Here is a 12,358-nt window from a genome sequence, read left to right as displayed (position 1 = left end):
TGGTTTCTAAGATGCTTAATTCAACGGGGCCACGCTATCTGATAGTGTCTATCGGGTTCCAAAGCAGGAGTCCGTTAAATAATGTATTTTTATTTATTCAATATATAACCTGCCTTTCCAATAGAAATAATTCTTAAGGTGGCTAACAATAAGAATGCTTTGATGTGGTGTGGATTTTTTTCCATTAATAGATAATTTTGTGGAAGATTTTAAAAATCATGATTTCATAAAATTACTAACATACAGCTTGTTACAACATGTCCAATTGGGCAGTTTCAAAATCTCTCTATCATTAGGAAGTGTACATACCATGCACAGCTTTTAAATGCTATAAGAGAAGTGCATTGTTTTCTATTGAGTTATCATGGCTCAAGATATTCACAAGTATTCCAATGAAACTAATTTCCAAGTAAATCTTTGAATTTGTTTGAACATCAAATGCACTTTTTTTTCCTTAAGAAATATTTCAGTTCAACAGCTTTTGGCTGTTGGAAAACTTGTGAGATTTATATCACATATAAAATTTACATGTTGTATTTTTTTTAGTTTTGCTTACTTTAAGTCCAACATGCTTGCAATCAATTCAAGACACTGGAAAATTTCCAGAAAATGTATAACTTGGAGGGATGGGGACGGACAGGAATGGATGGACATATGGTGGACAAACCTTGTGTCAGTGTCATGCCTCCCTTGGATTCTTCCGATGATGAAGAGGAAGGTCAGGTTGCAGATCTGGGTGAGGACCCTAGCACAGAAATAGCTCCAGAGCCCTCACCACCAGATAATGGCCAATGCCCTGCCACAGCCCCTCTGTCTGATTCAGAGGACCAAGTTCCATTGACCCCTGCAGACCGAAGGAGGCTTAATGTAGGAGAGCAACGGAAACGAGTGTCTGCCCATTTAAAGAAGAAAGCCTGCTAGGAGACTGAGGACTAATTACTAGGGCTGTGCACGGACCCCCTGATTCACTTCAGATCTTGATTCGGACCTTCTAAATCAAGCCCGATTAGCTTCAGGTTGATTCGGAGCTCCTCCGATTCACTTCGGAACCAAATCTGAAGCGAGATTCGGATGTGTCAGGATCCAGGACGTGGGCAGCAAGGCCTCAGCGCAGGAATGCCGGGATGGACGGCAGTGGAACCAGCAAACAGAGTCCAGGCAGGGCTGGAGGCAAAAGGCGGGGTCCAGAGGCAAACAGAGTCCAAAGGCAAAACAGAGTCCAAGCAGGGCCAGAGGCAAGGTCCAGAAGCAAGCAGGGTTCAGCGTCCAAAGGCAAAACAGAGTCCAAACAGAGCCGGAGCCAAAAGGCATAGTCCAGAGACGAGCAGGGTTCAGGGTTCAGAGTCCAGGAGCAACAGGGTTCAAACAGGGCCAGAGGCAAAAGGTGTGGCAAAGCAGGTCAGGCAAGGCAGGGTCTGGAATCACAGGAAGTCAGGAACAGGCTACAGCAGGCACAGGAGACCATGTTGCTGTGGCAAAGGCTGGAGTGGAAATGCAGTTCTTATATAGCCCTTTCCCTGCTGCTCCCAGCTGGTCTGCATCAGCCCATCTGGGAGTGCTTGCTGATATGAGCCTGGATCCTGCAACTACTCTGTGGTTCGCAAGGTGCACTGGGGCCACCAGGTGGTGCTGCAGAACAGAACCTGACAGGATGTCCGAATCATTCCCATAGACTTGCATTGGAAAAAATAAACGCCTATAACGTTTTTATTTTTCAACATAGAAATTTGAAGTTGGTGAACTTACAGATGCCCTGATGGTGGTCATGTGTGCCAAATTTCAGTCACATCTGTACAGTGGAATTTCTGTAATCTACTGCTAAAAATGTGATTTTAGGTGTGTATTCAGCTCACGCTATCGCTTCCCTAATCTCTATATTTTTTGAAGTGTAAATCTCCCCTACTTGAGTTTTCTTTAGTATGTTCTGAAGCTAACACATCCGGTCCTTCCCATTCAGACAAGAAACAGGGAAAGTAGGCTGCCTACAATACACACATGCCTGGGTCCAGCTCCAGCTGAGAGCCCCCCTTCCTCCTGCTGCCAACTGTCTCTGCAGAGGCCACCAGTGAGGGAGGAAGCAGCAGCCAGGCACCTCTCCACCGTGCCTGGGTCCAGCTCCAGCTGAGAGCACCCCTTCCTCCTGTTGCCAACTGTCTCTGCAGAGGCCACCAGTGAGGGAGGAAGCAGCAGCCAGGCACCTCTCCATCGTGCCTGGGTCCAGCTCCAGCTGAGAGCCCCCTCCCTCCTGCTGCCAACTGTCTCTGCAGAGGCCACCAGTGAGGGAGGAAGCAGCAGCCAGGCACCTCTCCATTGTGTCTGGGTCCAGCTCCAGCTGGGAGCCCCCTCCCTCCTCCTACCAACTGTCAACTGTAACTGCTGAACTTTGCAACTAAGATTGTAGTGCCTGAATTTGCTTTCCTTTTCCCCCTCCTTTCCTTTTGTGTCATGCCTTTTAGATTGTAAGCCTGTGGGGAGGGACTGTCAAGAAATACTTTTGAAAGCCGCAGTGAGAGCCCTTTTTGGCTGAATGGCGGCATAAAAATGCTTAAATAAATAAAAAATAAAATAAATAAATATGCCTCAGAAATTGAGTCAAACCAGCCCTGCAAGGTGTGACCAGGCAGGTAATAGTGGAGAAGTGTATAGATGCTCAGGCAGTCAGGCAGCAGGTGGCTATGCAGGCACGAGTAAGTGAGCCAAGCATTGTCTTGATTCAAAGCCAGAAACACAAATCAGGCAGCGAGGCAGCTATGTGGGTGGGCACAGAGAGGTCGGCAGAAAGCAAACAAACCAGCCCTGCGAGGCGGGAAGAGAGGAGGAGAGGCAGCAAGTGGCTATGCCCATGAAGCACTGGGAGCAAGTATGCCACAGGCTTGTGGGGTTGATCCACCCAGCCCATCTACTACTCTGAGGCACCAGGAGTGCAAAGAGGCAGGCTGGCCCAGAGAGGCTGGCAGAAAGCAAACAAACCAGCCCTGCGAGGCGGGCACAGTGAGAGATGCTTTGGCATCCCCTTAATAGGAGGCTTGGAGGAAGATAGTTTCAGGGTCCTTCAGAGTTAACTTACTCCATGGTAAACACAGAATAATAATAATAATATCCTGAGTTCTGTCTTGTTCTTATAATAATAACACCATGTGTTCTGTCTTCTACTTTGTCTGTGTGCTGTATGTTGTGCACAAGCAGTACACAATAAAACACAGATTTATAAAATTCCATCAAAAAACAAGACTTGAACCGATATGCTTCAAACTTGGAAAGGCTGATGCCCTAGTGAAAATCTACCATGGTGCTAATTTTCATGTCTGTATCTGTAACTTCATTTTTTTGGGGGGGAAACTTGGTTACTCCTCAAGCTGCTAGACATCCTAAAAATCAGAGGATGAACTGATATGCTTCAAACTTGGCACGCCTAAATTCCTATTTAGAACCTATTATGGTGCTAAGTTTCTGCTCTTTATCGTTAAAAATGACAGTGTGTTCTTAATTTTTTTAAAAAAAACCTCAAACTTTTTTAAAAAAACTAAAAATCAGAGGATGAACCGATGTGCTTCAAACTTGGCATGGCTGAAGCCCTACTTAGGTACTATCATGTTGTCAAGTTACATGTCTTTACCTTTAAAAATGACAGAGATGAATGCATTTTTGTAAATTACCATATGTAGACCTTGAAAAAAATGTCCAAGTCGCTGAATCAGTCTGAAGCGATTTAGCCCTCCCCGATTCGCTTCAGATCTGTTTTAGGGAAGTCCAAATCACCCCAATTTGCTTCAGATTTGGGATTCAGATCCGAAGCGGTGCACAGCCCTACTAATTACCAGCAGCTGCTCCAGGACGCGGGAAGTAAAGCTGCTGGAATTCCACAGGTTGGCACTAAAGTGCAACTTCAAATCAACACACTAGCTCTCCTCTGCCTGTTCTGAGACCCTGAACCTTGCCCCACCTGGACTCCCCTGGATTTTGGACCCTGGACTGGAAAGAGGACTCTTCTCTGCTTGAGTGAATTGGCTTCGAAGAACCAGTAACCTCCCGAGCCCTGCTTTGTCTCATCTTGCCCTTCCCTTCTTCCCTGGCCTTGATGGTTTTATTGTGGGCTATCCACAGGAGATTTGTGGCCATTCCTCGTAAGTTAGCATTGGTCAGCCAGCAAAGCCTGACAGTCAGCTATTTTTGGAAAGTGTTTGTAAGAGCTACTGCAAGTGCTCTTTTTGCCCTGGGGCCCATGGCACTAATTCTATGCACACACTCATGGAAATCCACCATTAAGCTCATCTTCATAGGGTCAACTTGGCACTCTTACTTGCCACATCTTTGCTTGCTTGTCCAAAGAAAAAATATGATTTCCTATTCGGCTATGTCCAAAGCTACCCAGATAAGGAAAAAACAGACTAGCATGAATGAGCTTTATAAGATTTGGGCAGCAATCCTATATCCACTTAACTGGGAGTGAGCCACACTAAAGTAAGTGAGACTTGCAACTGAGTAGGCCCATATAGGATTGTACTGTTTGAGAAGCAGTTGCCCAGTCCTGGAACCTTCCCATCCATCAAAGGTCAAACTCATTGACTTGGGATAGAATAAAAGTTTTCCCTGCTATTTTGACCCATGTCTTTTTAGAAAAATACATTAACTCTTTACACTAAATACATTAGTGAACAAATTATTGTGTGTTCACTAATGAATTTGAGTTTCTTTGGACAGCCAAGCAGAATTAGGAGTCTTAGTAGACTAGTAAGTAATAAAGCTTTATTGTTTCAACCAATGGTTACAACAAACATAATAAAAACAATGCTAAAACAAATCATACATGCATTGGTTGAAACAATAAAGCTTAGTAGAATAGAATATATACATTTCTGCAGCAAAGAGGACTACCATTTTCACACATTATTTTACCTCTATTGCTTTTGACTTCTCATCCTCTCTTATCTTATGCTGATGATGCTGTTCATCCAACATATTTTGTAGTTCTTTTTCTTTAAGTTGTTCATTCTGCAAATCTTGAAATACATTCTTATTTTCCAGTGCAGATCTACAATGTAAAATAAGTTCGCCCTTGAGAGACGGGAGTAGTGTGATGATGTGATCAGGCCACTTCTAAAGAATCCTAACCTTCACTAATTTGGGCAATGTGCTCAAGAGAGAGGTTGCTGATAAACTCCAGACATTTTTGGATGAAGTTGATTTTCTATATCCATTTCAATTCAGCTTTGATTGGAATGGAAACTGCTTTTGGTGTCTTGTGGAATGACCATTGCAAACATAGTAATAGAGAGATTGCAATGCTGTTGATTCTATTGAACCTTTCAATTGCTATGGATATCATAGACCATGGTATCCTTCTGGATTGGCTGTCAGAGCTGGGGGCACTGCTCGATAGTGATACTATTCCTACCTGGATGGCTGTTTTTAGACTGTGATGATAGATCAAAGATAGCTCTGTTTAAACATAATGATGTCACGGGGTGTCATAGAAATTAAATTATCCCCCATAGTATTTAACATCATTTTTAAATTAAAAAATCCCTAAATCTAGCTCCAAGCACTCTTGGATGAAACCAATTATCTCTTGGCAGCTATCGATACCATTGACTATGGTATCCATCTGGGGCAACTGTCTGAGCTGGGAGTTGGGGTACTCTTTTGGAGTGGTTCTGCTCCTAATTCGATGGCTGGCTCCAGAAGATGGTGCTTGGGGACCGCAATACCTATGCGGCAGGGTCTTGCTATTTACTGTTTTACTCTGTACAGCACCATGTACACTGATGGTACTATATAAATAAATAATAATAATAATAATACCTGACGGAATGCCTCCCCCAACCTGAACATATGCTGAAAATTATTATCAACATCTCCCCGCACCCCGAATGCTAGCTCTAAGGAAGGCTTGGAAGGTGGCAACAAGGGAAAGGGCCTTCTCAGTGGTGGCCAGCTGACTTTGGAATGAGGCCTGCCTGGCTTCTTTTTGACACCAGATAAAGAACACCCTCTACTTCCAGGAATTTCATGATAGGACGATGATGATGAATCTATGTCTGTTGTTTTTTTTAGAACAGGTCTATTATGAAAAACATTGTTTATTTGTTTTTAGCTGTTTACATTGTTTTAATTTTTTTTGTTAAATTTTTTAGACTACGTTTATCATTTATTTTACTAATTTAAAGCATTTTTATAGCACTGCCTCACCATTTCTGGCAAATGTTCTGGCAACATTTTTATATGTTGTATATTTATTTATTTATTTATTGCATTTTTATACCGCCCAATAGCTGAAGCTCTCTGGGCGGTTTGCAAAAATTAAAACCATAAAAACCATTCAAAATATAAAACTAACAGTATAAAAGCGTAATATAAAATACAAGAATGTTATCAATTGTTGTAGCCTGCTCAGAGAGCTTCGGCTATGGGTGGTGTAGAGATGGTGATGAGGATGATTTGAATGTCAGATAGAACAGAGAATTTGGACTTAGAGGCATCCCATAACACAACTTAACTTCTACGCTATATGACAGGGATGGCCAATGCCCGGGGATTATGGGAGTTAAAGTCCAAAACAGCTGGAGGGCAGGAGGTTGCCTCCGTCTGCCAAAAGGAGCTGATACAAACTAACGACAGGGAAGAAGTTCACAATAAATGTTTGCTTTGGAAATGCAGCAGTAGATCATTCAAAACAAACTTGGTTGTGCAGACTACACTTGGAAGTCCTTACCTGTACTTAATTACTTCCCTTTGAAGTTCTTGTAACGATTTTTCTAGCCTCTCATTTGTTTGCTTACTTTCACAGAGTTCTGATTTCAAGTTCAATATTGCAGTGTGTTTCTCTTTCAGTAGTTCATTCACCTCAGAGGCCTTCTCTTGTTCTCTTTGTACAGAAGCCTGCAAGTCACTTGCAATCAATTTCTCCTGCTGGAGATTATATTCTAATAATTCAACTGAGAGGAAATATTTTTTTTTTAAAAAAAATATATCAAATCCATTCTCACAACTTAAGTATAGAAAAGCAGTAATTGCATTAAATAATCATTTCCCACAAGATAACTTTGTTGACCAATTAAGTGGATTTAAACAACATACACACACATGAAGACCATATATCATTACATTTCTGGATGGAAGTCTCTGTCGCAATGTTTGCCATCACCATCTATTTCCCTTCAAATCAGATAATAAAAGAAGCACTTATGCATTTCATTGACTATTAAATTCCATTTCTCCAAAGCACACTAATTTCAAAATCCATTTGAATTAACATGATTTAGTGCCATTTTTAATGTTGATTTTTCATTTAAAATAATGTTCATATGACTAACTGAAATCATAACATAGTACGGACTTTATGTAAATCATAAATGACTTAGGACCAGGTTGCCTGAAGGATTGTCTCCTTCCATATATAAGATCATCTTCAGGGATCCTTCTCTGAGAACCCCTCTCAAAGGAAGTTAGGAGGGTGGCTACAAGGGACACAGCCTTTTCTGCTGTGGCACCCCAGCTGTGGAATGAGCTTCCTAGAGAGGTTCACTTGGCACCTATGTTATACTCTTTTCGATGCCAGGTCCCAGCATTATTGTCCCAGCATTTTTGGATTCTAGTCTTTTAGTTTTGCTGTTTAAATCTCTGCATTGCTGCAAAGTTTTATTCTGGCTATATTTTTATACTGTAGATTGTTTTTAAGCTGTACTTTGTGATTTTAATTTTTGTGACCCACCCAAAGAGCTTTTGATATTGGGCAGTATAGAAATGTAATAAATAATAAAGGTCAAGCCAGGTGGGTGGAAACCAAGTGGCTGGCCATTCTGCCTTCTAATATGGCATAATTCTGACCATGTATATAGCAGTTGGGGGATACAAATGACAGAAACTTTTCAAGAGACACTTGCTCCTTCTTCTTGCTTTGTTGGGAGGGCAGCTTTCCATTCAATCAGGGAAGGGGCAAGATAGTGGGCTAGTCACAAAAAAGCCTTGTGTGGCTGGTTGAACAGGTTGCTGGATATCTAAGGCTAGGATTTCATCCTCCCAGCCTCAGTTCTCCAGGATGAGGAGGGAGAAATGCTAGGGAGAGGACATATGCTCAGCTTGCAGGTGACAGTCTTTAATAGGGAAGAAGGAGCAATAGTGGAATATTTATTTATTTATTGCATTTTTATACTGCCCAATAGCCGAAGCTCTTTGGACGGTTTACAAAAATTAAAACCAGAAACCATTCAAAATATAAAACAAACAGTATAAAAGTGTAATATAAAATACAATATAAAACCACAGCCAGGATAAAATCAAGCAGCAACGCAGAAATTAATACCGATTTAAAATACAAATTTAAAACAGCAAAGTTAAAATTCGGTTACTAGATTGTTAAAATGCTGAGAAAATGAAAAGGTCTTCACCTGGCGTCTAAAAGAGTATAGTGTAGGTGCCAGGGAGCTCATTCCACAGAATAAGGCAAAGAAGGAAGAATGGTGGTCCCAGCGTATGGGACAGTGCCAGCATACCTGACAGTTGCAGGTAATATTGTTGCGAAATTCCAACTGGGTCCGCAAGGGTGGTAGACGACCCTGGCCTGAGTGATCGCGAGCCTTCAGGAGTGCTCAGGCATGGGTCCACCCTGACTTCTGGGTTGCACCCTTTGCCCCTTCTCCGTCACTGTATGAATAGCGGCTGCCATTAATGCAGCGGGAGAAAATATGCAAGGCTGGGGAAATTGCGTATTTTCTCCCTCCACTACAATGCATAGTTCTCTCCCCAGCAACCGCAAATGGGGTCCTTAAAGGCCCAGTTAACAGGGTATTTACGGCTCCCATTGGCGGCGGCGTGGGGGGGGGGAAACATGTAATTATCCCAAGGCTGCAGAAATTGTGAAAAACACATGATTATTTCTCCCTCCCCACCCCCACCCCCCGCTAATGGGAGCCTTTAACAAGATTGGGGAAATTGCGTATTTTCTCCCTGCGCTCTAACAGCAGCCCCAGCCTTGGTGAAATCACATGTTCCTCTGTCGTCATCCCCCCATGCAAATTGGGGCCTTTCGTTAAAAGGGCCTTTAAGGCCCTGACTGGCATGCTTTCCAAAAGCCCAGGAAAGTGAGTTCTGCCAAGGGCTCGGCAAAGCCTTGCACAGCCTGGAGCTGTACAAGTGGGGCGCAGCAAGCTTGCAGGGCGGGCCCCGGCTGATCTCACCAGCCCCTAGTTGCAGAGCACATTGGATTAAAAGCCTCCCCTTTTTAAAGAAGGGGCTAAGCAGTGAAAATTGAACAAGGTTGGATCCCTGCCCAATCCTACTACAGCTGGAAGAAGACTCTCTGCTGTGATACTTCAGGGCAGGTTAGTTATCCTTAGGGCAGTCAAAGAAATCCACAACAAAATCAAATGAATTCAAATTTCTATGAATCTAACCCACAGATTCCTCAGCAAACTAGGTTTTCCCAAGTCGCATGGTTTCATGAATCCTGAAATTTTACACAAATTTAGTTGTGCAGAAATATGAAAAACTAAAAAACAAAACAAAAAATAACCTCCATCCAAAAATGCTAATTTCCCATAGTCTAAAGCATAAAAATGTGCATGGGGGGATTTGCGCATTTTCGCAAGTGCAAATTTGCACAAATTTGGGAAATTGGGAGAAATCCAATTCCATCAGTGAGTGGACAATGAAAGAAAAAGCATCTGCCCATCTGTGACATGCAGACAGAATGGATTTTACAAAATCTGTGCATCCCTAGTTATCCTGCATCAGAATATTAAGGTAATAGTTACACAGGATATGGGAGGGATGGAGTTAGTTAAAAAGAATAAAGCCTATTCTATTGCAGATTCTATGGAAGTGAATGCTTAAGAAAGTTGATACCCAGGAATGGGTGCCATTTTTTTTATAGTTTAGCTCTACTGTTAACTATCATAACGCCTTACATACTGGAGTTTTGTAGTTGCCTTTGCTGCTTGTTATTTTTTCTCTGTTTATGTGTCGGCTTCAAGCAGTGGTTATGACTCTGAAAAATGCTGAAATTTATATATAAAAGATGGCCAGGTATGACTATTGGCCTGTTCAAACAACATGCTAAGCCATGTGTGCAGCAAATGGGTAGTGAGCATATTTAAATTGTGGTGATGTAGCCAACATGGTTAGAAATTGTTCACACGACATGCTAAGTCATGATTCAGACAACACGTTAAGCCATAATGTTTAGCTCAAAATGCTTAACCACGGTGGCTTAGCATGTTGCCTGAATAGAATCAATGTATCATACTCCATTGTATGCGAGTGCAAACAGCTATAACATCTATTATTGTGCCTTTGTGGCTTAACATTAATTTGTGTTTTGTGGCAACAAAATACCTAAAAGATAGACATATTTTACAGCCTTTTTAAACTGGCCTACTCATTTTACATATAATCAACCACCACTATGAAAAAGTTTCTGGTTATCTAATGACCATTACTCAGTTTAGTTTTTTACTCTTATTTTCATAGAAGTGTTTGTAAAATAAAGGCTGCTCACAACCTGTCTGACTTGCTTTCTACTTTTTTGTCAAATGAAAGAATGGCGAAAAGCAAGGAACATTTGGCAAACTTTCATGAAATACTACCCTGCCTTCGAAGCTGATGTTCTTGTTTACTTCCAAGATTCTCTGTATTAGTAAGCGTTTCTTGGAGTTGCTGCAGCTTCTCCTTGCTTTGAAGGTGCATAAGTCGTAACTGAGATTCAAGGTCCTGGATTTCAGTAAGCAAGCTGTTCCTATCTGAAGACAAAAGATGCTCCAGAACTATCTTTTGCCGCTGTTCCTAAAATGAAATTTAAGCAATTTCAGATAATAAAAGAACATACAATACATTTTTAAGGATGCAAATTTACAAGTCGACTAATTTCTTTTTTCCACAACAAACCACAAATCATACAGGCTAAGGTTTATATCTCACGATTAAAGGGGCAGAATCTTTCAGACAAGGGCAAGAACAGCATGGTAATGCTTCCCTCATGAGAAAAATAGTTCAAGCCACTGTAGCCGACATAGATCCCTAAGACAAGGCTGTTAATTCAGTAAAATGATGTTTAATCAATTTATATTTGGAATATAGAATTTCATTTACCTAGCGGATATTTTGGCTGAAGAATATATCCAGGCCATCTATGGCAGCCAGCAGATTTCATAAACGCAAAGATAATGGTAATGAGATATAATTATTTAAAAACTCTTTGCTCATAAAAGGATATATTTGTTGCGAAGCCCAAATTAAGAAAACTTTTATTGGTCTTTTTTAAAATCTGAAAATAAGGAATAAACCTTATTGCTTTGTTACAACTCCAACAGAGGGAGAATAAAACAGAGTAAACATATGAAAATTCTCATACTTGTTGTTCCACTATATGTTCCAGATTTTTGATTTTCTACTAATGATCTAGATCCAGAATTGTGGAAACATGACTGTAAATAGCTTTGTAACATGTTTTGCTCCTTTTCCAGTACACATTGTACTGCTTTAAGTTCACCCCTCCAGGAAAAAAAAGCAGATGCATTATCCTACAGGAAAACATCCCCCCCAAAGCTATAAAGATTTTCACATTGTTGTTGTTTCTGCAGCTTTCGTGTTTTCTTCTCAGAGAAGACCTTACACTTCATTAAACTATGTTCCACTACTACAAATACCCCCCAGTCAAAGTAGAACACATTGCTACCCCCACACCACCATACAGATGGCCAAAGCAACAAACATGCCAGCTTGCTTCTACATGCAGTGGGAAGCATCTAGGCCAGAAACCATCAAAGAATGTACCCTCTGGCAAGAGCCCACACCTGGGAAACAGTAGCAGTTCCATTTCCTGATCTAACTAGTTATTAGGCATGGCACTTTTCCTGTTTGTTTGAGATACTACCAGAGAACCAAGCAGCTTCAATTGCCCCAATCTGCCTCTACAACATTTTCATTTGCCAAGCTCATTCTCCAATGCAAATGCTCAACACTGACAAGTGCTCAACATTTTGGAAAACTTGTTATATTTAACTGAAATAAAAATATACTTCTGTCTGTATACCTTGTCTTCTTTGTCTGATACGTTGTTGAGGTAATCCTTCAATGACTGTACTGTGTCAAGCAAGGTTAGTCTCTCTCTTTGCCATTCCTCCATCGATGGTGCCTGTTGAACGTTCTTTTCATCATCACCAAGTGGTAGAGATTTTTCTGACAACACAAGTATTTTGAAACTCTCTTCATACAGCATCTTCAGCACATTCTAAAAAGTAGTAAAACAAGTTAGCTGATGACAATAGCTCATATTCATTAAGAAATATGAGACCTGGACTCTGCCCCCTGAGAAGATGTCACCCTGACCTCTCTGTGCACAGCTCCGTGCATGGACTAAACA

At 41.4% G+C, this 12,358-nt stretch overlaps 2 protein-coding genes across 2 annotated transcripts in view; both read right to left on the bottom strand.

Annotated features, from left to right (window-relative positions):
- Nucleotides 1-3,989, bottom strand: part of CLIC5 (chloride intracellular channel 5) — a 313,960-nt gene extending 309,971 nt beyond the window's left edge. The window contains exon 1 of the mRNA XM_063115946.1: nt 3,944-3,989. The gene's annotated coding sequence lies outside the window, so the exon portion shown is untranslated. The remainder of the gene's footprint in view (nt 1-3,943) is intronic.
- The window catches only part of PCNT (pericentrin), a 69,872-nt gene that overhangs the window by 36,185 nt on the left and 21,329 nt on the right, over nt 1-12,358 (bottom strand). The window contains exons 4-7 of the mRNA XM_063115927.1: nt 12,029-12,226; nt 10,584-10,779; nt 6,713-6,935; nt 4,897-5,032 (exon numbers count right to left, since the gene is read on the bottom strand). Of these exons, the coding sequence (XP_062971997.1) occupies nt 4,897-5,032; nt 6,713-6,935; nt 10,584-10,779; nt 12,029-12,226 (753 nt within the window). The remainder of the gene's footprint in view (nt 1-4,896; nt 5,033-6,712; nt 6,936-10,583; nt 10,780-12,028; nt 12,227-12,358) is intronic.

This window comes from Elgaria multicarinata, chromosome 2 (assembly GCF_023053635.1).
Source record: "Elgaria multicarinata webbii isolate HBS135686 ecotype San Diego chromosome 2, rElgMul1.1.pri, whole genome shotgun sequence".
Taxonomy (NCBI): domain Eukaryota; kingdom Metazoa; phylum Chordata; class Lepidosauria; order Squamata; family Anguidae; genus Elgaria; species Elgaria multicarinata.
Note: the sequence above shows the minus strand (reverse complement) of the source record. Positions and strands in the feature narration are given on the sequence as shown.